Below are 27216 nucleotides of genomic sequence, written 5' to 3'. Positions count from 1 at the left end.
TGCTGGTTACTGGCCTGCTGGTTACTGCCCTGCTGGTTACTGCCCTGCTGGTTACTGCCCTGATGGTTACTGTCCTGATGGTTACTGTCCTGATGGTTACTGTCCTGATGGTTACTGCCCTGCTGGTTATTACCCTGCTGGTTACTTGCTCATCTAGCAGGTTGGACTGTGTTCCTGACAGAGTAATGTGTGTCATAATGGGGTTAGGGACCAAAGGCCAGCCACCCTGTCGTAATTGTCAGAGCGCAATGGGATCCGATTCAGTAGGAAATTGGAGCAGAAATGGATAATAAACAGCTTTAAAACAAGGCAATGATTGGATGATGGATATATTCTCCATTACTGCTCAGAATGATGCGTTGAGAGGAGTGTTTCTGATTGATCTGCTTTTAAAACGTAATGTGGGTGAAAGCATACAGTAGGCATGTCTCTAAATGCCTATCATTTGCAGTAAATCCCTTAAAGCTGAGATCCACATAAAGGGAAACTGCGCCACTGGCCGCCCCAGGCGTATTTAGGGGTTCAACAGCATAACTGGTGAAACCCTATTGTATCTGTTGGCATTCATCATTACTGATTTCGTATTGTTTATTAACCTTTTTCTGCAGTGGGCTAAATCAGGGTCACATTGGCTTTCTAGGTATTCTTAAACAAATCTACTTAGAAACAAAAGTATGCACCTCACACACATGGTTGTGGGCTTAAAAAGTTAATTGTTCATCCCATTACACTTTATATACTGTACATCACAGAATACTGAAATATAACAAAACCATATGACCTTAGAAACACCGGATTTTCGTCAGGTTTTTTAAATAATGAATAGAGGGTACATCAGCCTTAATAATGCATATAGATTGTAGTTACCATCAATGTAATATTCTGCATCATTTCCAATCCCCCGTATATGTTTTTGTTAATATATATTATACATTCTAGGCCATACAACATTATAGGCCATGAGGCCAACTGCAGCAAAGGGCTACACAGAGAAGAGGAGCACCAGTGTTGTTGTAAAACAAATGTTACAAATTCTTTCCTGTTCTATCTTGCGTGTAATGATGTGCAATGATGTCAGAGGGAAATAAAACAGTGTTCTTTGTTTGAAGTAACGTCTTTGTTGTTGTAATATGGCAAACGGATGTGGCTGTTTCACCGCTACGGACTCCAACTTTGAAACGGACTCCAACTTTAAACAGACTGAAGAAAGAGAACAGCAGAGTTAATTGCGGGGTTATAATGACTAAGTCATGTTGCAATGAAAACAGTGCTGTAATCTTCATTATTGCTCTGCTCATAATATGTATGGCAGGTGATGTAAATTATATTGGATTAGTTTAGGCAGAGAAATTGAGTTTGGAAGCTGCAGGCTATTTATAATATGACTGCAAATACAGTGTGTTCGAGAAGTATTCAAACCACTTGTCTTTTTCCACATTTTGTTACATTGCAGCCTTATTCTAAAATCAATCCACACACAATACCCCATAATGACAAAGAAAATGTGTTTTTAATATCACGTATGCATATGTATTCAGACCCTTGACTCAGTACTTTTCAGGTCTCTCCAGAGATGTTAGATCGGGATCATGTCCGGGCTCTGGCTGGGCCACTCAAAGACATTCAGAGACTTGTCCCAAAGCCACTTTTGTGTTGTCTTGGCTGTGTGCTTATGGTTGTTGTCCTGTTGGAAGGTGAACCTTCGCCCCAGTCTGAGGTCCTGAGTGCTCTGGAGCAGGTTTTCATCAAGGATCTCTTTGTACTCTGTTCACCTTTCCCTCAAGCCTTATTAGTCTCCCAGTCCCTGCCACTGAAAAACATCCCCACAGCATGATGCTGCCACCACCATGCTCTAGGAAGAGTCTTGGTGGTTCCATATTTATTCTATTTATGAATGATGGGAACCACTGTGTTGTTAGGGACCTTCAATGCTGCAGACATTTTTGTGTACCCTTCCCCAGATCTGTGCTCCGACTCAATCCTGTTTTTTGCTTTGTCATTATGGGGTGTTGTGTGTAGATTGATGGGGCAAAAAAATATTTTATACATTTTCGAATTAGGCTGTAACGTAACAAAATGTGGGAAAAGGGAAGGGTATGAATGCTTTCCAAGTGAACTGAATGAGCTAAAGTTGCCTGGCATGTATTTCAAACATGAAAGTAAGGGAAGGAACACTAGCCCAAGTTAGTAAGCTCTCATATCCTTTATAATTATGGAATTTCATACAATTGAAGTCTACTTCCTGTTTTTCTGCCTCCTCTTTGTCATTCTGAATAGACCCTTAACCTTTTGCAGATATTATTTACAGTAGACTTACTCTTTTTAAATTCACGAACCTGAGAATGAATCATTATGACAACTTCTAAGTGTCACAGGAAACGTGCGAATGAAGCAAGCTGCAACGCTCCCTAACACATCAGGGACACTGACAAACCCTAGGTATAAGAAAACAGGGATGTTAATTAGAAGTAATACTTGATAGATACCTGCTCTGTTCCTCTTCACATGTATTTGCGGCAATGGAAGTATTATTATGGTATTATGATTACTTGGCTTCTGCAAGGCACTGCTTCCCTAATGAAATTGGTGCAATACTGCTCTGACCACAAACTCAATCTCTTTAATCAATCAAATTAGCTGGATTTTTATTTCCATCTACACTGGAGAACTGTTCTAATGCCTCCCGGTTGAAACTCACATCTTGTCTTGAGTGTTTATGCAGAACACAGCTCAGAGTTGAAGCATGTCTCTCTCCAAAGCAGTCAAAAGCTGTGTGATAGAGGGATTTTGATTGTCTGGGAGAAAGAAGACACTGGTGTTTTGATTAAATGACATGCATGGTGAAAAAGTGGAATGCAACAAGTAATTAGGAGTGTTGAAGGGTGATCTGTCCTTGGTGTCCTTCAGGATAGGCCCCCTGTGGGACCACTGGAGGCATCTGGTCATGTATTCTCAGGCAGTCAGCAGAGTCCCCTGCAGCCTAACTATTGCTATTGCCAGCCTTCCATATTGATCTAGTCCAAAGTATTCATGATGGCATTTTGTCCGCGCAGACTGAGGATCCATGAGCGTTAAAAATTCTAATCAGTTTAAATGCATTCTTTATTCTCGGTGCTACCTGGCATTTTATCATTATTTGTCCTATTACTCCACACGCATAAGGGAATCAATAGGAACAGCACCTGCGGCCAAGTTGCCTTGCTGAACTAATTGAAGAAAGAGTGTTACAGATACAAAATCTCCAGGTGGTTCCCAATGCAATCAGAGAGAAGCACACAACCATTTAGCCACAGCTGTGATATTCGATGAAGGTGGCAAATATGAAATATGGAGCCTGTATCATGTGTGTGTGTATGTGTGTGTGCGTGTATCTGTGCGTGCGTGCGCTTGCATATGTTTCTAGGTGCAGGTGTGTGGACTGGTCCTCTAGGGCAGGTGTGTGGACTGGTCCACCAGGGCAGAGTATGGGATGAGACTAACAATGAGACTCGTGTTCGGTACACTCATCATACTCATCTCCGGGGGGCCTGTAGAGAAAAATAGAGAAAAACATTTAAGAGCTGTTGCTCAGGAATCTTTGGAAACGCCAAACGTCATTGTCTCTTGTAATCATTAGAACATCAAATGTGAATTCATGATTCCAGGAATATCTTAGAGGTAACTTAAACTAATTTGAAAAACACATCTGATACTAATTTAATGAAAGCATTATTGGCGGAGACTAATTTCAATCCAGTCCAATATGGCCCTTACTTAGCTCTATTTTATTCAATTTCCACGCAGCTAGCGTGCTTATTCAATTAGCCTCCAAATGAAGTTACTGTGGGGACGCTAGATCCATCTGCTTCCCGGATTCAGTTGGGTGCTTTTTAGTGTCCCCCGGCCATCACATCTTTAAATGAACAGCCCTCCTTTGAGCCTGGATAATGCTACACCTCACCTTTCATTATCTTCCCTCTTCTTATCTTCTAGCACACGTCGGCCTCATCCCCCTGTCTCTTTTCTCCTCAACTGATGCTGGATGTTTTTCTATTTAAAACATTTTTATTTGTTATCTTTGAATGATTGATTCATGAGTTTCCAGCAGAGAGAGAGAGAGCCTTAATCTCAGGGATCTGTAGGAACGTAAAGATTGAAGACGCCTCGACTCAAATCAGTGCTGCCCAGATTGCCTCCTATGCATTCTACATGTCTATCTGGCTGTTTCAACATATGTCAAAGCCAATCTCCCACTCCAAGACCAGACTTGTATCCATATGCTTATCTCATTGCTTTTCTATCAAAGATTCTTAATGAATATTCACAAGTAGATGGAGCACCTTGTAGATGTAGCATCTTGTCAGTCACACACGATGATAATATGATTGATCTGGAGCTGTCCATTTTAAGAAAGGGTGCAACACTAGAGGGAACTAGGTATAGATCATATTAGAGGACTTGCTTGGCATTCACAGTTTGTGTCTGTCAACAGTCTTTGTGTGTGTGTGTGTGCGTGTGCGCGTGTGTGCGTGCGTGTGTGTGTGTGCGTGTGCATGCATGCTTCACACTTGCGACTTTTAGCACTCACAAAGACCACTAAGGAAAGAGAAACGTATAATCAACTTGTAATCGATTTTTGAACAAAATGAATGGCTGCCCTTTATCCCAGTATAGTAGATGAAGAGAGTACAGACATACTACTCTGTGCCTGATCTGTAAGTCTTAACCCTGTGTTAACCCTGCCACCTGCCAAATCCAATGTAAATGCTGTTTATGAGAATCACAGTGGGTGTAATTTCCAGTGTTCTCTCTGCTGTTGTAAGACCAAATCAAATCAAAGTCTATTTGTCACATGGGCCGAATACAACAGGTGTAGACCTTACTTACAAGCCCTTAACCAACAATGCAGTTCAAGAGTTAATAAATATTTATTAAGTCAACTAAAGTAAAAAAAAAATATATATATATATTTCAAAAACTAACACAGTACATTTGCATAACAATAATGAGGCTTTATACAGGGGGTACCGGTACCGAGTCCGGTACAGGTCAGTCGAGGTAATTTCTGACTGCATCCCAATAATCTATCCTTTCTCCCAAAGAGTGCACTTATTTACTTCCCTTCATGGATTTTAAAGGAAATAACGGATACTATAGCCCATGCCTACACCAATCCAATGCTTTTAAATGTGTGGGGATTAGTGAACGGCTGCACACTTCAGGAGAAAGCAGGTATTACTTGGATACGCCCCGTGGATTTGTGTCTCTCTCTACTCTCCAACAGATATGGGACACGACACACTGAACCAATGGAGTCCCTCCACACTGTCAAAGCTTTAAAGGGGCAGTGCAGTGAGTTATTTTCATTAAATAAACACACACAGTGATTTATTAGACATACAGTGATGATTTAAAAATACAATTACAAAGGATGAATGGGTGCTTTAAATGATCTGCCAGCGTGGTTGATTCCATGGCCGTTTTCTTCCACCCATTTGATTTGAGTTAATGAGACAAGCAGAGTCTATCTCTAGCCCATCCCTACAAACATGGAATTTATTTTCCAGAATGATGTAGAATGTTTACCTTTTAATAACTGGATTTGATCCAAGTTTTCTTTTGGAAATTGATGCCCCACCTTAATTGTGTTTTTATAATCCATTCTGTCTGTCTTTTGTCACCCAGGTGAATTTATGCTTAAATCTTCTTCTCAAGCACTTAGCTTGGACCCGCTGGTTTTAATGATGGGGAAAAAAGGCTCCCACTAAATGAAAAGCTGTCAAGTCTTTTCAACTGTGTGTGCTGTGTCAAATTCACTCTGATCACAGTCGTCTCTCCTCAAAGGCACTCAACAGTTTTACACCTGCATGTTTTGGTATAACGTTTTTTCACATCAGATAAAATCTAATTTTATTTAACAGTGAAACGCTTACTTACGAGTCATTTTCCAACAATGCGGAGGTAATGATAAAGATACGAATACAAAAATAGAAATAGTGACAAGGAATAAATACACAGTGAATAATGAATAACAATACCGAGTAAAAATAACATGGCTATATAAAGGGAGTACCAGTAGGGAGTCGAGGTGCAGTGGTACGACGTAATTGAGGTAGCTAAGAACATATAGGTAGGGGTAAAGAGACTAGGCAACAGGATAATAAATACACAGTAGCAGCATATGTGGTGAGTGGGAAAGTGTATGTGTGTGAGATTGTGTGTTTGTGGTGTCAGTACACATGTGTGTGCATGTTTTGTATATGTTGTGTTGATGTGTCAGTGTAAGCATGTGTGAGTGTGTGGGTAGAATCCAGTGTGTAAAGAGTAAGTACAAGAGAGTTAGTGCAAAAAAAGGGTCAATACATGTAGTCCGGGTTGCCATTTGATATTTAGCAGTCTTGTGTAGCAGTCTTATGGCTTGGGGGCAGAGGCTGTTCAGGGTCCTGTTGGTTCCAGACGTGGTGCACTGCTACCGCTTGCCGTGCGGTAGCAGAGAGAACAGTCTATACCTAGGGTGGCAAGAGTATTTGACAGTTGTTTGTGCTAAGTTTGGCAAAGGAAACAGAGTGAGGTGAGGAAAGGAGGGAGGGACAAAGGAAGTGTGATGCATGCTAATACCAAGGACATGAGAAAATAATTGGCTCGAACATTGACTGCTTTGTAGTGTCCTTCGATTTACAGTTTACTGGAAGGCTTAAAACTACCACTCTGGCTTGAAGATGCACACTTTTATTAGCTCATTTTTGACCAATATTGGGAATCTTTCACCAATATTTCTCCACAATTTTCTCCACATAGCCAAGTATTTCCACTCAACACTTGACACTTTTTTCCTAAAGTGGATTCAGTATGCGTCACAACTGTCACTGAACCTTTGCTCTAGGAGGGTGAGGCGACATGTGGCACTGTTAAAAGCAGTGCACACAGGTCGATTTGTCAGAGCGAGCAGGAAGTTCTGTGTTGAACTTTGCATGTCTTGCACTTAGCTCATCCCAGCAGGGGCTGGTCTCACGCCAATACAGCCAATACTGAGCCTTTAGTATCTCCACTGTGAGTTAGGCCCCGAGGCAACAGAGGTGTACACACCTCTTACTTGACAGAACCCGCCTTTTGCCATGTCAGTGCTCAGCGGAGGGCTTATGTGATTTGACATCCCGCTGCCTCAAGTGGAAACGGTAGTCATTGAAGGGGTTGGGAGTTGGGATTGTGTGTGCGTGTGTGTGTGTGTGTGTGTGTGTGTGTGTGTGTGTGTGTTAGGTGTTTCACTCTTATATTCCCATGTGGTGTCTCCCAGTTGGACTGGCCTGAGTGTTGCCTGGAGTTGGAGCCAAGACTGTGATTATCAGGTCATCAGGCTTAAGCCTCGACACGACCACCTCTTCAACAGGCTTTCCCAGAGCGCGTTTGGCCTGTTAAATCCATTAAGGTGGTGTTCTAGAACATGCTTGGAGCCTGTTTTGTGGGTTGCTAGGGGATTCACAGGTCGGGATCTGTGTTGACTCAAACAGTTGACATATAGAAACTCACACACATTTCTCCCTTCATAAAAATAAACTCAACAGTATTATACTTGCATGTCTCGATACTATGGTGTTTTATTCAAATACAGGGCCCCTTGCTAAGATACAGGAAGAGACACTCCTATCTAGTTTTCTGAGCACAGATGTCACGCTAGGGAAAACCATGGGAATTGGCCTATTCCTCTCACACCTCTGCTTTAAGCTGTAATGATGGCGGCCCCAGTTTGGGGTTGATGGGCCATGATATCATCCTGTCCAGTCCACATCCCTGCACGAACTGTATTTACAGTATACTAACCTGGCTCCTGTCCTATGCACTGTGTACACTCCACACACACTCACAAACCCAGGCACACACACAAGCACATGCACACTTCCCCGCAGGATAGAAATTGGGTCAGGTTATATGAGCAGTGTAGATTAAATGAGTCTTCAACACACACAATTAAATCAGCACAGCTTGAGGGGGAGCTAGCTGCTGTCTGCTGCTATAGATGTATGGTATGGAGCAGCAGAGGGGATAACTGTGTTCCTCTACAGCAGTCAGCCCTCAGACAACACCACCACTTCAAATATGGACATGGGGATTACACGTCGACTTTCATCTTAATGAGCAGACGAGGGAGTTTCTCTCTCTTCCCTTACTCTTTCTCTTTCTCTTTCTCTCTCTCTCTCTCTCTCTCTCTCTCTCTCTCTCTCTCTCTCTCTCTCTCTCTCTCTCTCTCACTCTATCTCGCTCTCTCTCTCTCTCTCTCGCTCTCTCTCTCTCTTTGTCTGTGAGAAACACATGCATATGTCGCCTCTTAGCACCATCAGCATCACAAATTCTATCACCCCCAGGTGTTGCAGGGGCAGTGCTAATTAATTCTCCAAAATACATTTTGTGAATACGCAAATGTTTTCCGCAGTTGGGGGAAACGGGCTGAAATGGACAACTGGGGTTGGGGGGGTGGGACTCTTGTGTCGTCTTCTACTCCCACGAGGAGAAGGAGACAGAGAAAGAAAGGAATGCTGGTATTGTTTTTTGTGTGTCTTTCTCCACCACAACCATGCAGAGGTTGCTGCAAAGACTTCAAAAGCCTCCGGTGTGCCAGGGTTAAGTGTGTTGGGGGAAGGTTGGGGGGTTGCCTGGCTCTAACAAGCTTATCTCACCCTTTAATTTGGTTTGGGCCATCAAAGTGTTGGGAGCTGGCTGCGCCAGAGGCGGTCGTATTTTTTGACCGCTACCTGTGACAGCAATTACAGGTTCCCCTTCAAGCGTGCCTTTGTTTTGGTGGCAGACTCGACTGGTTGGCCAGAATGAGATTACCTCTGCGCTGTGCTCTGCTTGGAGGGTAATCAAGCATTACAATGTGACGTGTCACTCCTTTTCTCAATGAGCAGCTTCCCTCTAAAGCTGTTTGCAATTATTGTAATTATAAAAGAGAGGTTACCATAAACGTATTTATATGCACCATAAGAACATACTGTAGCCCCCCCCCCAGAAACAGACATGAACACTTTGTTAAAGAAAGAGGACGAAGGGTCTTTCAATTCTGGTTTTGAAGGAGGTATCTCATGAATAGTGTAGCAAACGATTTAAGCCCATGTGTATAATCTCCTACATGATATCAAGGTAAAGTGTCCTTGTACCAGGACTTAAATTAGGACCATCACTGTGCAACTGACGTACTACCGCAGAGAGCGAACCCATTTTATGTTGTTTTCAGAACCCCAAGAGCTGGCTGCTTACTCCATATCACGTAACTCTGTTTTATAAGAGCACAGAAAGATTGACAGCAAGTCATGGCTTTTCCTCCTTAAAAGTCACAGAGCAGGCCTGAGCCTGCCTGCCTGCTCCTCCAACAGGGTGTCTGTAGTGAAAACCTCTATGACTCCCTGGGGATTCACCCCGAAGTCTGTCAGGAGCTGGGAGGGTTGAACAGGACTGAAGGCATGCTCTGAAGCAATATCTGGGCTTCATGACAGGTGTTGTGGAGATGTGAGCTCATGTGCAACACGCGCCATAGTGAGGCATGTTTGTGTGTGTAATGCATTGTGATATGTTGTATTGGGCGGCATGTAGCCAAGCAGTTAAGAGAGAGTTGGTCCAGTACCCCAAATGGTATTGTTTTGAATCCTGGGTGAAGAATCTACAGCCTACATGAATCCTAAATGCTCCTGTAAGTCACTCTGGATAAAAATGTCTGCTAAATGACTAAAAGGTTAATGTAAAATTGTATTGCAATGCATAATAATATAATGTCTGGAATGATGTACAGTAACGTAGAGTCATGCGAGGGTCTTGAAAACATGAGAGAGAAGCCACACTATCACATACTCACTCTGACCAGACTAATCGGGATAATCTATGGGCTCCTGCTGCATGTTGTAAATTCAGTTTAGGAAATCCAGCTCTCTGAATCGTACTTCCCCTCTCTCATTTTTTTTCCATTCTCTCTCTGCCAATATGTTTTATTAGTAACTCAGCCTGTCCTCTCTCCAGCACGTTCATGGGACTTGTTGTCCATGGATCTGAAAAGACAGTTACGGTCATGATGTTATAGACATTAGGTCTTGATACTTTGCCACCACAGTTTGGCCATGCAACTGCAGAGAGTTTGATGATAGTGGTCAGCAAATGTTTTTTAGTTTTTTTTAGCAGACACTCTTATCCAGCGCAACAAGGGTTAAGTGCCTTGCTAAAGTGCAAATCAACAGATTTTTCACCTAGTCAACTTGGGAATCGAACCAGCCAACTTTCAGTTACTGGCCCAAAGGTTTTAACCGCTAGACTTTCTGCCGCCCTGGACTTCTGGATCATTTGTGGTCTAAAACTATTTATGGTTCCTCTTTTAAACTGTCATCCATGGTTACTATGTTGAGCTCTAAGACATTACCTGAGAGTGCAATGTCAGGCAATTTATTTGATCCTTAAGCCACGCATTAAGGTGGTATTTTTATTGTCATGTGAAAGAGATTTAAAGGATCTTATCGTTGACAGAATGCAAAATGTATGACCCTCACATTACCTGTTCTTCTCCCTGGTTCCTCTGTGGGATGCAACCTGGTATGATTAGGGACTCAACATGCACACATTTGTTTGTTCATTTCCTCAGATGCAAGGCTATGTTGATTGAGGCTAAATTATGAAAGATAAAGTGAAAACACCTATAAGTCCATAATTCTGCTCAGATACTACAGATAAATTTTCCCTCAATGCACAGTTCTATACTCCAGGGATACCCATCTTACATTCAGTTTGCCTTGCTCGCAGGTTCTTCCACTTTAGATTCAAACAATTGTTTTTGGCATTGTGAATTCACATACATTAGTCATTGAGCATAATCAACGCATAATAAATATAGAGATGCTAACCCAGACAAACCATTGACTTAACTGGTGGTAATTGCATGAAATCCTGCATGGGCTTGGTGATAGTAAAACAGATAGTTATGGTACATTCTGAACATGGTTGTTATTGCGTGTTAATGTCCAGGCTTAAAACAACAGCCAGTAACATGGATGGTTGTGTTAGCTCTAAATAATGAGGAATAATTGAACCTTAAAAGTAAAGGATGTAACAGCTACACTGTTTACTACCAAGCCCTTTGATGTAGGCTACAAATGAGAGTGTGTTAAAACATTTACCCATATGATGCTGCCCGGCTCTCAGAAGCTGCAATGGCTGGCGATTTCTGCTCTGCTGAGGAGAGGCCTTGTTGTTCAATATGCTGTGAATAATTGAAGGTTACTTCTTGCAACCAAATGTACAATGTCTTTATAAATCGTCTCTGGAGATAAGAAGGGAAAAGATGCTGACGGACTGGATGGAGAAAATTCAGCATCACTGACACTTTCGTTTAGCTGAGTCAGAGAGGTGACTAAGTTTATTTCTCTCTCCCCTCCACCCCACCCACCCCATTCTTTATCTCCCTCTCTGTCTCTCAGGTTGACATGCTCCTGCCTACTAAAATCACCGGCATCATCACCCAGGGGGCCAAGGACTTTGGCCATGTCCAGTTCGTCGGCTCCTACAAGGTGGCCTACAGCAATGATGGAGAGAGATGGCTCCTATATCAAGATGAAAAACAGAAGAAGGACAAGGTGAGCCATCCACACTCCATGAAGATAACCAAACTGCTCCATTAGAAAATACATGGAACACAAACACTGCATTCCCTGAGTAATGGAAGGAACAGTGTCTACCAGAACTCAAGCAGAAGTACTAGTAGTTATAAAAGCCTAACAATATTTCAACATTCAGCAGTAATATCCCAAATGCATCCAAATAAAAATGTCCATTATGAAAACAAGAATAGCACCCCATTGAATGAAATAGTAAATGAATGGGAGAAGCAGAATGAATGGAGAAATGTGTTGTGCAGCCTGTAGTTGTCCAGATCTGTCCCTGTCTCATCTCTGTGTTAGCATTGCATCTTCTTATCTCGGGCTCCAGCACAGCTTGCTGGGGCCTCTCTGCCGCTGTCTCGTCTCCTGGATCAGATAAGGGCATGTTGTCTAGCAGTCCTGGTAGGTACACTGCCCGAAAATGTGTTTGCGGTCCTTCAATAGAGTACACGTGTTCGTTCCAATCACCCACGCCAGCCAGCGGAAGGGAAGGAGGCTGTGGCAGGCTCCCAGCTATCAGGAGAGCAGTAACACTATTCGGGCTGTTGTTTTAGATGAGGCCTGTTTACTTTGCTACTCTCGGTGTGTTGTTTAAAGATAAGGACTTCATGGTGCTGTTGCTTACGAACTTACGATGGTCAGAGTAGAGCTAACCTGGAAGGAAACACACCTAAACACACACACAGAGATCTCTTTATTTATTAAATCCTGTAAAACACACTGGCAGCTTCCAGTCTCAATTTAACCGAATATAGGGAACTACATTTTCCCAGAAGCATAAATTCACCAAATTAGCATAATGACAAGTGATCAAATTAGCTGTTTTATACAGTCAAATGTTGTTTCCTGAAGCAGGCTGTCATAATGGGAGAATGGTGAAGATAAGGGTTCTAAAACAGATATATAATGGTAACTTGTTATGTCACATATCACCCTCCAATGGGCACACATCAATTTACTGTATGCCCTCGTGCCAATATATGGTCAGTTTAGCGGCCCATGCCTGACAATACTTCTCCATCCGCTGATTGAATGCCTCGCTTGAGGAGTTTATAATTTCAATGCCCAGGATGATCTTTGGATGCAGGCCACCGCGTTTTCAACCAATCTCAATTTTGAGCACTGGAAGACTTTCAAACGTTTGTCAAACCTGACAGGACCGAGAGAGAAGAGGTAAAGGAGACAATGGCAGGATCCTAGTAACCTTTTGTTTTGAAATCTATAGTTCCTCATTTGTAACGATAACCGTAGACTAAGAATACAGCGATACTATATAATGGCACATTCATATGCTACATATGAAATAACTATTAATGAACTATGCAAGCCACAACAAAATATTCTATCAAAACATCCTAATTAGTGACCTTAATTCGAAAACCCGCAGACCCTTGGCGCTCCGTAGAATGAGTGACACGTGTTTTGGAGCATATTTGTGAGCAAGGCCTGGAGGGCTGTTAATCAGTGTGTCCCAGGACAGAGCTGTGATGAGCTTTCCAGATATTTTACTTTTCAAGGTGTTTCCGCCTCTCAGGCATTTAATGCTAGAGGACGCATTAGGCTGCCGGACTCAAGAGGCGTTTCCTGTTACGCCACAGGCTTGGAGAGGTTGGTCGGGCTAAGAGCCCTGCGTGTGTGTCTATGAATTCATGCATGACTGTTTGAGAGAGAATCTGAGTGTGTGTTTGTATGTGCACATTCATGCATGTGTGTGTGCAATACGGAGAGTGTGCAAACTTTTGTGTGTCTCTGTCTGGGTGGGGGTCTGGTTGGGCAGAGTGACTGAGCCTTGTAAATATTCTCTTCTAGTCTCTCCCCTCCTGAGCCTCAGTGTGGCAGAGACCGAGAGGAGAGGCCTCGGTCAGCATACAGATACCCTTGGACACAGACACTACCAGGGACATGTCCGCAGACACAACCAGGGACATGGCCACAGACACTAACAGGGACATGGCCACAGACACTACCAGGGACATGGCCGCAGACACTACCAGGGACATGTCCACAGACACTACCAGGGACATGTCCACAGACACTACCAGGGACATGGCCGCAGACACTACCAGGGACATGGCCGCAGACACTACAAGGGACATGGCCGCAGACACTACCAGGCCCATGGCCGCAGACACTACCAGGGACATGTCCACAGACACTAGCAGGGACATGGCCACAGACACTACCAGGGACATGTCCACAGACACTACCAGGGACATGGCCACAGACACTACCAGGGACATGGCCGCAGACACTACCAGGGACATGTCCACAGACACTACCAGGGACATGGCCACAGACACTACCAGGGACATGGCCACAGACACTACCAGGGACATGGCCACAGACACTACCAGGGACATGTCCACAGACACTACCAGGGACATGGCCACAGACACTACTAGGGACATGGCCACAGACACTACCAGGGACATGGCCACAGACACTACTGGCTGTCACTCACCTAGATGTTGCATGTATTTATAAACCATACATTCCGTCGCTATCTATCTGTCTATCTATCAAACAAATGCTTATTCACACAGGACCACACACCTCCATTTATACACTGAAACATGGAAACACTGACACACTCACACATTGATTTAACACAGAGCAGAGTACGTTGATGGGGGAAATCAAGCACAGAAGTAATTGATTCATGTGTAATGGTGTTCCACTTAGGTGCCAAAGGGTTAATTAGTCAGTGGACCTGCCAATTCCCCTCAGGTCAGAGGGTAACAGCATGTTAGATGGCGTAAATACAATCATAGTTTAAGATTAACCACTAATAGCTCTCGTTTCCTCCCCCTTTGGCAGTGCTCTGTTCACCACCACATCTGAAACATGCAGTGAAGGGTCAAGATTAGCTGTGATTCGGTCTATATTGCCTCGCCGCTTGAAGAAGTGGTTGGCTTGCGGATGTGAATTTGATTGAGCGGAACCAATGAAGGCAAGGCTGAGCTGAGATTGCCTTGCGTCACCCGAGCTAGCCACAAGCTACATAAGAGCTGGAGTTTGCTAGGCCTAGGAGACCTGCACTCTTCGCCTCTGCAGCAGTTTTGAATAATGAAGTATGGTCAGTGGTCAACCCCCTGAGTCCCCCCAGGCTCATCCAGTAATGTACGCCCTTGACTGGCTCAGGCAGTAAAATCAATGCTGGGGAAAAGGCTGGCTCCTGGGTCAAACCAAAGGTGCGCCGCAGAACGGAAGGAGATGGACTATTCGGTACACAACCATTGGCGATTAGATTAGAGCGAAAGCAGTAAGCAGTCATTGCAAATCTCACTCTGTAGCATAGAAGTCCATCATAGACTATCAGTGAGGGCATGTGAGGACACATGAATGGATGTCTTTGTTTGAGGAGGTTTGGAACACGGTGTACCTTCTCCGAGAGGCTGCAGAAGTCTAGAGATTCAGGACGTGCTCAGTATGAACCAAGTCAAATAACTAGACCCAAACATCTGGCCTTTTCTTCCAACTCCCCTCATCTTGGCAGGGAGATAAAAAAATTTTCTTTACATTTTTGCCTTTTTAAAGACTGTTTTTGAGAAAATATACAAATAATTGACTTGTGAGACTTGTGCGTTATAAAGATTGGACCCAGTCAGTGAACTTCTAGATTTTCAATTTCTATTTACTGTATTTCAATTACTTCCAAATATATTTTATTTGGTCTAGTATTTTGATATTTTATTATTTTAAAATGCAACTAGCTGAATATTGGAATGTATTTGGAAATACACCTGGAAAGTGTTGGCGTGTATTTGAAAATACTCAAGTATAATTTTAACATTCCCATGCATTTCAACAAAGGTCTGTTTGGTATTTGAAATAATTCATTTTGAAAAAAGATGATATGAAAAACATGTTTTAAATAGTAGGCTATTTGTAGGAAATTATTAGGAAATACTTACAATAGAAGTAGTTGATTCGGGTCATATTATTAGAAAGTATGAAAATACACTGTACATAAGTATCTCAATTACAAATAATTAAATACTCATGTATTTGAACCCAGGTCTACTATTTTCCGAGTAAAACCACAAGGGCAAGTCAGTAGGCTTCATCCTCTTTTTCACATTCTCTTCTCCTCTTTCTCACTGTTTGTTACTGTTTGTTCTTTTTTAGTGGTCCTGCACATCTCTTGTTCCACCCTGTTTGTTTCATAGAGAGAGCCTGACAGTGTGGAAGTCTCTGGATGGCTCCGGAGAGATCCTTGTCGTATTTCAATCAACTGCTGTTTTTCTATTCTTTCTGGCCTCCCTGTTGTAATAGCTCAACTGTATCTTGTGTCTGCTATATTACCGTTGTGGCAGCACTCCTGCAATTGATACCACCGGTTCTCCTCTCCCGAGCCCAATAGACTTCAATTAAACTGTACAATAATAGCAAGGGTAAAGATTTAAGGTCCATACAGAACGGTTTAACAACGTGTAAGATTTGATACAGGCCCTTCTCCAAAATGTTTTTTATTCTCCAACATTCCTCCATGATAGAATGAGCTTCAATATTTGGTGTATTGTTCTATTAAATCTACTGTAAATTACCTCTCTGCACCGAAACTTGATGGGATATGACCACTCTTCTTTGTTTTTAGGAGGTGGAACATGTCACAAATTGCACTGCTATGGAGAGAATGGAGTCATAGAAATGTTAATAGTGAGCTGAAAACGGTTAAGAAAGTCCCCAATAATGGATTTCTAGATATATCCATAGCAATAGTAACCTTGCAATCTATTGCACTCTTATTGTCGTATTCATGGTCTAGAAATGGGATTTTGTTTTACTCAGCCTTTATTTCTGTACGTGTTGCACCTCCAATCGCATACTCATCACTTCAACTAACAAGTTAACTACCCAAGAGCAAAATCCCTTCTGCGGAAATCAAATCCAATTTTATTTGTCACATACACATGGTTAGCAGATGTTAATGCGAGTGTAGCGAAATGCTTGTGCTTCTAGTTCCGACAATGCAGTAATAACCAACGAGTAATCTAGCTAACAATTCCAAAACTACTACCTTATACACACAAGTGTAAGGGGATAAAGAATATGTACATAAGATATTTGAATGAGTGATGGTACAGAGCGGCATAGGCAAGATGCAGTAGATGGTATCGAGTACAGTATATACATATGAGATGAGTAATGTATGGTATGTAAACAAAGTGGCATAGTTTAAAGTGGCTAGTGATACATGTATTACATAAAGATGCAGTAGATGATATAGAGTACAGTATACGTATACATATGAGATAGATAATGTAGGGTATGTAAACATGAATGAAGACTTCCACTGCACCCTGTCAGCACTACACTCCAATGTTGAGTAAATGTCTTACCATGTTGAGTTAATGTCTTTCAGGACACTGTGCCGAGTCAGGCTGCCTGTGAGATTTAGCCAGGGAGTTAGATAGAAAAGACACATTAAAGTGCAGGTGGAAGAAGTGCGGATAAGGTGAAGTGATGTTGAATATTTCTCTCTTTTTTTATTCCCCTGTGTTTTTAAGCAGTTTAATCAGGTATTCTCCTACTCAGGTATTCTGATCGGTGGGCCTGGTCAGGCACAGGAGAGAGGGGGGGGAATGGATGACCGGGAGAGGGCCGAGCTCTGATACTCGTTAACACTAGAACCGCTGGAACCGACGCCCCCTTCAAACTAATGAGGAGTCATTCTGACTGCAACATTCCAGCAGAGCAATTTATATATTTCATATACAGTGGGCAGAACAAGTACTTGATACACTGCCCATTTTGCAGGTTTTCCTACTTACAAAGCATGTCGAGTTCTGTCATTTTTATCATAGGTACACTTCAACTGTGAGAGACGGAATCTAAAACAAAAATCTAGAAAATCACATTGTATGATTTTTAAGTAATTAATTTGCATTTTATTGCACCATTGTGGAGTACAATGGCTGTGCATGTGCCTTATTTTGCACAGAGGGAGAGAGCTCACATCTCACTTTGTTCATGGTGCCGGCCAGACTTTTCAAGCAACTTGTTTGCCAATAACCGTGAAGTGAAGAAATTGTCCGTGTTGACATTTCTCCCCTTGCCTACATAAAGTTCCACAAGCCTCATCACCACATTCTCCGACACTCGCTCACCTGCTAGGCGATGTGGAATTATCCCCGATATTGAAAGCCATTCAGAATGTACAATTACGTACGCTCTCACTGTGTAGGCTACTGTAAATAGGCCAGAGTTGACTGATAAGACTGCTTTGATTCGGTGGACTGATATAGAGTACATACCATTTTAAAATGAGGCCTATAATTACAATAGAATGGCCCGCCCTGTTCTTCATTCACAATTGGTGATTAAATAATTATGCATCGTTCGCTTCCCCTCACTTATCAACTCACCCATTCTCCCCATCATACTTTACTTAATTTATTTAATCTGTTGTTATATGTGTGAAATTAGTTTCGGTATATAGTTTAGGTTCAGTTTTGAGGCAATTGTAGGGGTCATTGTCGGCTGGGCACTTTCAAATGTTGGAAGAAGGAGACGGGCAGGCCATACTGTTGGGAGGAGACGGGCAGGCCATACTGTTGGGAGGAGATGGGCAGGCCATACTGTTGGGAGGAGATGGGCAGGCCATACTGTTGGGAGAAGGAGACGGGCAGGCCATACTGTTGGGAGAAGGAGACGGGCAGGCCATACTGTTGGGAGGAGATGGGCAGGCCATACTGTTGGGAGGAGATGGGCAGGCCATACTGTTGGGAGAAGGAGATGGGCAGGCCATACTGTTGGGAGGAGATGGGCAGGCCATACTGTTGGGAGGAGATGGGCAGGCCATACTGTTGGGAGGAGATGGGCAGGCCATACTGTTGGGAGCCATACTGTTGGGAGGAGATGGGCAGGCCATACTGTTGGGAGAAGGAGATGGGCAGGCCATACTGTTGGGAGGAGATGGGCAGGCCATACTGTTGGGAGAAGGAGATGGGCAGGCCATACTGTTGGGAGGAGATGGGCAGGCCATACTGTTAGGAGAAGGAGACGGGCAGGCCATACTGTTAGGAGAAGGAGATGGGCAGGCCATACTGTTGGGAGGAGATGGGCAGGCCATACTGTTGGGAGGAGATGGGCAGGCCATACTGTTGGGAGAAGGAGACGGGCAGGCCATACTGTTGGGAGGAGATGGGCAGGCCATACTGTTAGGAGAAGGAGACGGGCAGGCCATACTGTTGGGAGGAGACGGGCAGGCCATACTGTTGGGAAAAGGAGAGGAGCAAGCCATACTGTTGGGTGAAGGAGACTGGCAGGCCATACTGTTGGGAGAAGGAGAGGAGCAGGCCACATTATTGAGAAAAGGAGGGGCTACGGGGTAAACCATTCAAAAACAGGACATGCCCTCCTTAAACTGGTTATAACTCCAGTTCTGATTGTGATATTACGTTTCTAACAATGTCAGTGTATTATAGACGTATTTAGGAAAAGTCAAGGTCAGAGGAGGGCATGACTTAAAAAATGGCAGAGTAATCACATATTTTTCAAATGTCATGTACAGTTACAATGAATGGTTTAGCGGTTCTAGGGTTAAGTGTGTTGGTGTTTGTCTGCAGACCTGTGGTAGGGAATGACTAAAGCCTGAGATCCATGTGACAATATAGGGGGAAAGATTGGAGTACAGGTGACTGTTGGCACCGCAATTGGCTGGAACGGAGTGAATGGAATGGTATCAAACATACCACACAGATGGTTACCATGTGTTTGATACCATTCCATTCTGGAGGGGATGGCAGTTGTTTTTATGGGCTCCTGACCAATTGAGGTATTTGGTGTATTTTATTGCACTAATCTTAACTTTTTTGTACATAATGTTTCCGTCAACGTTTCCTACCTGTACTTTATCCCTACCTATATGTACATACAGTATCTACCTCAGTTACACTGTACCCCTGCACATTGACTCAGAACTGGTACCCCGTGTATATCGTTACTCATACTGTATTTAGTCCTTGTGATATTGTTTTTCTATTTATTCCTATTATTATTATTTTTTATATATATTTTTCACTATTTATCTCTGCATTGTTGGGAAGGGCCCGTAGGTAAGCATTTCCCTGTTAGTCTACACCTGTTGTTTACGAAGCATGTAACAGATATATTTTATTTTATTTTATTCACTCTATTCCAGCCATTATTTTGAGCCTTCCTCCCCTCAAAACCCTCATGTGGAATGGAGGTGGGAGAAAGAACGGTAGGAAAGAACTAGGGACGAGAAACTGTAGGGAGGGAAACCATGAAAAAGAATGAAGGATGAAGAGTTGGTCCTTAACTGTACAGCATGCTGTATGAGTAGACGTGTGAATACCAAAGACATTCTTAATCCAATCCAGAGTAGGAGAGACATGATCAAGAGAAAAAGACCAAACGACACAGGAGGAGGAGAGAGAAACAGATGAGGAGAGACATGAGGAGAGAGAAAGTCATTCCTTACATGTCCATGTTTTGCATGCCTAGTTGTGTGTGTGTGTGTGTGTGTGTGTGTGTGTGTGTGTGTGTGTGTGTGTGTGTGTGTGTGTGTGTGTGTGTGTGTGCGTGTGCGTGTGTGTGTGTGTGTGTTTTTAAACCTACCATACTGCTTCCCCCATCAATCTGAGGCTGGATTGCCTGTCACCCTCTCTTCATGCAGATAAGGGCCCTTGAGGCCCCCTGTGTTGCACTACCACCAGAGATCCAGGGGGTAAACTGCAGTATGCTGCAACCACTCTACCTAAACCCATTCCAACAGCTCCTCAGGGGACTGTAGGGTGGTTGTGTATCTGTTGTCGCCCTTTTTGGGTTAAATACCTCCATCAGAATATTGTGTTCACTTTAGACCTTCACTGTATCTGCATCCAGTAGACTGGTTTAATGGTCCAGATCAGAGTCTTGTGTGGTCATGAGTCTATAACATGTGTGTCGGTTGCTTCCACCAAGACCTCCGCTGTTCCAGCAAAATAAACTGTGGTTGCATTGGTGGGTTTGCTATGCTGGCGGTGCCAGAACTTTGATGTTTGAATAGCTGCATGTATTTGGAACCACACTTCCATGAGATCATATTTGATTAGAATAAATAACTATTTGATTGACTTGTTTTCATACTTTGGTTTTTACTAAGGCTAATTCAGATTTCCTCCAATCCTCCATTTAAACCTATTTAATTGAAGAATCAAGGGAAGATTCATTTGATGGGGGATTGTGTACAAAGAGTTTCTAAAATGTGTGGCAAATTAGTTCACATAGAATAAACATGAAAATATTTGTCATTTGTATTATCTTCAAGCTCCAAGAGATAGTGTCTTCAAAAGCAGTTTATTGGTGTAAACATCAACATTATCCATTTTGGGATCCGTTTTTAGGACTCTGGTCTGGACCATTAAACCAGTCTGCTGGATAATGTCTTCACCTTGAGTGTGAGGGGTATCGGAGATGACACTTATTTTGTAAGAATTCACACCTTTGGCATTCACGCCTCTAAGTAAGTGAGGAGTGGTTTTTGGAGAGGAACCTGACATGTTTGTGGAATAGGGAGGTGTGGGCATCTTTTGTGAATGTATTTGCAGATTGCAATAAAAGACAACATCATTCATTGTACATAAATACAGACTCTAGTGAGTGCGTCAGACATGTTGATCATATCTGACACACACGTCAACAGTCATAAATCAAATCATGTGTGGAAGTCAATGGGAGATTTGCACGAAAGGGTCACATCCACATATCTCGTGTCGAATTACATAATGTCTACTTATTTTTTTTACATAAAAGCAACATGAACGATAACAAGGCCCATATTGATGGATACAAAACGGCACGGAACCAGTTCTAACTCTCCATTATTACACTACTAAATCAGAGTTAGGACTCTTTCCTGACTATGTGATCTGACAGGGAAAAACGCTTGGCCCTAATGAAATAACATTTTATTGGTTGCATACATATATCTTTCAGATGTTATCGCAGATGCAGCAAAATGCTTGTATTTCTAGCTCCAACAGTGCAGTAATACCTAACAATACAAAACAATACACAAAAATTCAAAAATGAAATGAGAAAGGAATTAAGGAATTAAGAAATATCAGAAAGAGCAATGTCAGATTCTGAATATAAATATGTATGTATATTATGGTATGTATAGACATTATGGACAGTAAATGAATAAAGGTGTGTACAGCAGTAGGATGAGCCTTGACTAGAATACTGTATATACTGTATATATGAAGTGGGTAAAACAGCATATACACATTATTAAAGTTACCAGTGTTCAATGACTATGTACATAGGGCGGCAGTCTCTCAGGTGGGTGGTAGCTGGCTAGTAAAAGTGACGAAGTTCAGGGCAGGGTACTGGGCGGAGGCTTTATGTGCCCTACTCACTCTGCCCAGTCAGAACTGCAGTAATTCTAGAGCTTTCAGCATACTCTCCCAGGGCTTGTATAGGGCTGATGATAAGGACTTGGTATGAGTGCTATCGCTGATCATACCCAGGGCCCCAGAAAAGCCATTGAGAAGACATCCTCCCTAGTGGGGGAATTACCTTAGTGCGTGTTAGCGATCTGTGGAATATTTTGGGAATTGAGCAGTCTGAAGTGACTATGAAGTGTCTTGCAGTAGGAGGATAATGCAGGCCTTCTCACTGCTCTCTTCAGTAAGGAGCAGGATTCTTCGAGTGGAAATGCGGTGTGGCTTGCTCAAGTGTCATTATTTCACAGGAATCCTGTGCACCATGCAGCAGAACTCGTCAAAGGAGATCAGAAACGGAATGTGTTTAGCTTTTGAGACCTTCCTACCATACATACCAGCTAGAGTTCCCTTACATCACGACTGAATGTCCTTGGTCCTAGGGGACCAACATGAATGAACTTAGCATTTTATCATCAACACCTAATCGTCAAGCCCTGGATTAGTTGAATGAATCAGATGTGTTGGTGCTGGGCAAGAAAAGGTTTTGCCCCCCAGTGGGGCACCAGGAACAGGACTGAGAAAGCCTGAGAAAACCATAGAAAGGTGTCTGAAAGAAGGTTTTCTAGGGATCATAGTTGGCTAATGTCAAGTCAACCACTCAGAATGTCTTCAACACCTGCAGGGGTCCGTCCCACTGGTTTTCCATTTCACATAATGGCGAGTCCCATTACATCCCAATTAAATAGTCATAATCACGCTTGTTTAATTGAAATGATCACGGCCTTCAATGAAGCGGTCCCAGTAGGTACCTATCACCCATATTCCATTTAATTCTACTGTCGATTAACCACACTTAGACACAAGGCTTGTATTTATCAACAACACAGTGTGCATCCCAATACATTTGTTATGCTTGTTTATATTTGAATATTTTATTCCTGCTCGCTTAACTACATATCAGCAGAGAGATTGATAATTTGCTTCTGGGCTGTTGTTTAGCAAACTGCCTATCTATTGGGTTTTGTTGGATGCTACTGCACCAAGAATGGTCTGCCGTGAGGGAAATGACAATAGGATGCTACAGTAACACCACTGCCATGTGTTTTCTATGGCCACAAAGCACAGGTCTTGACCATCTTTCTGGGCATTAACGTTATGGAAATGTAGCCATCAGAATTATGTAGCCTACACAGCATGTCCATCTCTCTTTATCTTCTTCTAACCTTTGCTCTTGCTATCCTTTCTTATTTCCCTTTGTTTGCGTGATGAGGTGCACATATGCTAATAAGCTTTCTGTGGTCTGTGTGGGTGTTCAAGATCACAATTCATTTAATGTCATTCCCACTGTCCTTCCTTTCGCAGGTGTTCCAAGGAAACTTTGACAATGACACGCACAGAAAGAACGTGATAGCTCCGCCCATCTACGCCCGATTTGTCCGGATCCTTCCATGGTCGTGGTATAGCAGGATCACTTTGCGTGCAGAGTTACTGGGATGCACAGAGGAAGAGTGACCACCCCCCCCCCCTTTAATAATGGATCATCTAGCCCAGATCCAGTGTTTCAATATAAACTGTGCAACCTGTAAAAAGAAATCAATTTCAAATGGATTTTTCAAGAATACGTGTTTGGTTGTGTTGGGTTGCTGTTTGTTTTTTGTACAATGATTTAAACCTGTCCTTGTCCTATTTTTTATTTTTTTGTGGTTAATGTCTTTTATTTTTCTCCAGATTTCCATCGTGTTTGGAATGAACTTGTGTAACATATTTGACTGGCAGGGGTGGGGGGAGTAGGGAGGGGAATCACACTCTGATTTAAACGTATTGCCATGGAAGCTACTGTACAGTGTCACTTTTTAACAAAGACGACATGAAACTACCATGCTTCATTGGACATTATTAACCCCACTTCAACTCATAGCGGAACTATCCAAGAAATCCTTCAACGATGACAACTAAAATACTACAGTGACAGATATATTTTACACCTCTTCAAGCCAGGCTTTTACCATTGCTGACACTGACATTGTAACGCAAGTCAAAATCAACAACAATGCCATTGTATTTTATGTAAAACACTTAATAATTGCATGGTGCATAAATTATTATATTAAATGTATATTATGACAAATCATTTATAACTCCTTCCCCAAGAGCAATCGCTTTGTTTTAGGGATCTATTTTTACGTGCATTTTAAATAGTTCTGATACACACCTCAAAAGCTTAAAGAGTGACTGATCTGCTCGACGAATAACAAGCAGTATAGACACTGAGCTTGATGGGCTAGCTGATTGACGAGTCCAAATGCTCTCAGCTTTTTATTGCTTCTTTAATTTATTTCAATGTAATTAGCATTTCAAGATATTTACTTGGAATTGTCACAATTGTAGAATTGTATACTTTGTTTACTTTTCTTTTTGTCTGCTTTTTTATCCTGCCCAATTCTGCCTTTACAATATACTTTTGAATCAATTTGAAGAGCTCAGGATAGAAGACATCCATCCATACCCACAATTTTATCATTTCTAAGAGTAAGCCCTCCTTTTAATATAATATTTTACCTTTTTTTTACATTTACAGACATTACCATGGCAATTAAATTTATAAAATGACAAACTTACTTCACAGAAATATTTTCTTTATTTATTATATTTTCTTTTTTATATCAAAATAAATAGTGACAGCATAACACAAACAGCTTTCTATTCATGCATTTTCCAAAAAAAACGAAGTAAGAACTTTGAATATATAAATATCTGTCTTTGTCTTTGATATGTACAATGCACATTATCAGTTGTTGTTTCAGTATGTCACTGTATTTCAGTGTTGCATTTTAAAGTATCATTACGTGCAACATAAAAAAAAATTGGATTGACACCAGAAATACCAGAATAGTCAAGGACTTATGCCCATTTTTTGCAATATGATTGGGGAAAAAAGCCACTTGACTTTTACCCTAGTTTGTGCAATTTCCAATCGGAATGTCCCTGGAGTGACCTTTATGATATTGGGACATTACGTCCCAAAACGAAAGTTTCCCGATGTTATTCGTTCATAATCCTGAAACCCATATACGCTGATAGAGCGATTTTGTTTGAACAACATTGGATGTGAAGTTGCTATTGGTGTAAAACAGTGTAACATTTGTTAGATCCATGGACACAGCATAAGCGTCATGCCATACAACTAACTCACTTTTTATAATGGATGTATTTGGCTAGGCATAATGTTTTTTGTTTAATATTTTGATATCTTGGCTTTTGATCGAGCTATTTACTAGTATTTCTTGTCCAGCTGTTCCTGTCTCCATAAGGTTGTCTGCTTGATTTATCATCCTAGATGGATGCCTGTGTGCACTTTTCACAACGGGATTTTTACTGACCAATGAATATGGCAGCATGACGTATTAGGAGGGATACAGTATCAAATATGTCCATGTCCACAGGCACATTTTGTTATAACATTATGTTACAGGTCCTTTACTTTGCACTCACCATTGCTGCATTGTAAAACCTTGGCTAACTGGTGAAGGGGAACCAGAATGTCCATATTGTGTTTCTGTGTCTACTCATTCTGAGTATCAAGCGCTATCTAGCAAAGTGTACCAATTATATGCTGATTAGTCCAAGCTTGCGAAGGAGAGTCAGAAACTAATACTGTGTACAGCTGAAAAAAATGTTGCTTCAAACAAGAGCTCTTTCAGTTTGACCAATAAAAATATGTCTGTGAATCGAATGGCTTTCCTTTTTTTGCTCGCAAAGGTGTCACGTTACCCGACTCTAGGAGAGTCTTTTCTCGTTCTCTGATCATGCGCTGCTTTCTCCCAGCGTCTGATTACACGTGGCTGTGCTTTAGCGCGTCGCCTTCATTGATTTACCGTAGGCTGCCATGCTTAGTTCCTTCATTGCACTTTCAAATTCATTCTCTTTGCTGTGGCAGGGGATCAAGACGTGAGTCGAAGGCCAAAGTGAAACTGCACTGTCTATTAATGAATCAATTACGTGAGATCCCGTATGGGGAGATAATTGCCTCGTAACTCAGGTGAGTGAAGTTGCACACCAATTAAAAGCTGATTAGAAAACAATCTGTTTAGTCTGCCTGCCCCATCCGTTATATCAGGGGTGTCAAACTCATTCCATGGAGGCCGAGTGTCTGCTAATTTTTGGTTTTTCCTTTCAATTAAGACCTAGACAACCAGGTGAGGGGGTGGGGGCAGGACCCAGTTTGGGGAAACCCTGCGTTAGAGCATGATCCGGAAAAGAGGAGATGCCAGTGGAATGAGGAGTGTGTCTTAGCAGAGCCCCAGCCTGATTTACAACTGCAGCCTGGTTAACAGGCTCTGGATGAATGCTTCCTGGGGTATGTAGACTAGAAACAAATCGATGGAGGAATTTGAGAGAATGACTGCATACACAGACTTTTTTGCATTCCTAGCATAGACATTATTTTATTTGAGGTAAATGCATATTGTAATAAATAATAGTTTTGCACATAATCAAAGGTGTCTTTTTTCTTAGAGTAGAGGTAGTATTGTCTTTGGAAACCAATTTACATTCAATGTCTTCACCCTCTCACACATCTTTACTTATACAACATATGTATGCTTTGTACCATTCTTTCATCTTGCCTTAAGGTTGTGCAAAAAAATAACCATGGAAAAAAGTAAACAAATGTCAGTACAGCAAGCTACTGTTCACTGACAGAAGGAAATTGGAATTCATAAGGTCACTTCACTCAAAGAACCCCAGACCAAAGGATTAGATGGAAATGTACTTAGGAAGGCCTCAGACTGTCAACCCAGACCAGGACCTTGAATTAGACCTGCCAGACTTTTACTCCATCACCTTGCTTCAGTGACTGGTGCATTCCCCATGCTGAGTGGTACCTATGGCCCTGACAGGTCCTGACAACTCCGTTGACTCCCTTGTTGAAGAGTGAGTGAAGATCATGTCAATCCATGTCAGTTCACCACATGCATCTCTGTCTATATAGTAACCAGGTCTGACATTGCTGACACACTCACATGCTCTCAGCCTCACACCTTTCCCCTTCACTCGCCCTGTGTGTGTGTGTGTGTGTGTGTGTGTGTGTGTGTGTGTGTGTGTGTGTGTGTGTGTGTGTGTGTGTGTGTGTGTGTGTGTGTGTGTGTGTGTGTGTGTGTGTGTGTGTGTGTGTGTGTGTTCGTGTGTGTGTTCGTGTGTGTGTTCGTGTG

The 27216-nt window shown here is 42.3% G+C and overlaps 1 protein-coding gene across 2 annotated transcripts in view; it reads left to right on the top strand.

Moving 5' to 3' along the window:
* The window catches only part of LOC109875909 (EGF-like repeat and discoidin I-like domain-containing protein 3), a 201535-nt gene extending 175796 nt beyond the window's left edge, over positions 1–25739 (top strand). For both annotated transcript variants that reach the window (XM_020468355.2, XM_020468347.2), the window contains 2 exons: positions 11430–11585; positions 23369–25739. In XM_020468355.2, the coding sequence (XP_020323944.1) occupies positions 11430–11585; positions 23369–23518 (306 nt within the window). In that variant the 3' untranslated portion in view covers positions 23519–25739. The remainder of the gene's footprint in view (positions 1–11429; positions 11586–23368) is intronic.
* The last annotated feature ends 1477 nt before the right edge of the window (positions 25740–27216 follow it).

This window comes from Oncorhynchus kisutch, linkage group LG3, assembly GCF_002021735.2.
Source record: "Oncorhynchus kisutch isolate 150728-3 linkage group LG3, Okis_V2, whole genome shotgun sequence".
Classification (NCBI taxonomy): Eukaryota; Metazoa; Chordata; class Actinopteri; order Salmoniformes; family Salmonidae; genus Oncorhynchus; species Oncorhynchus kisutch.
This window is presented reverse-complemented; position numbering and strand designations above follow the sequence as displayed.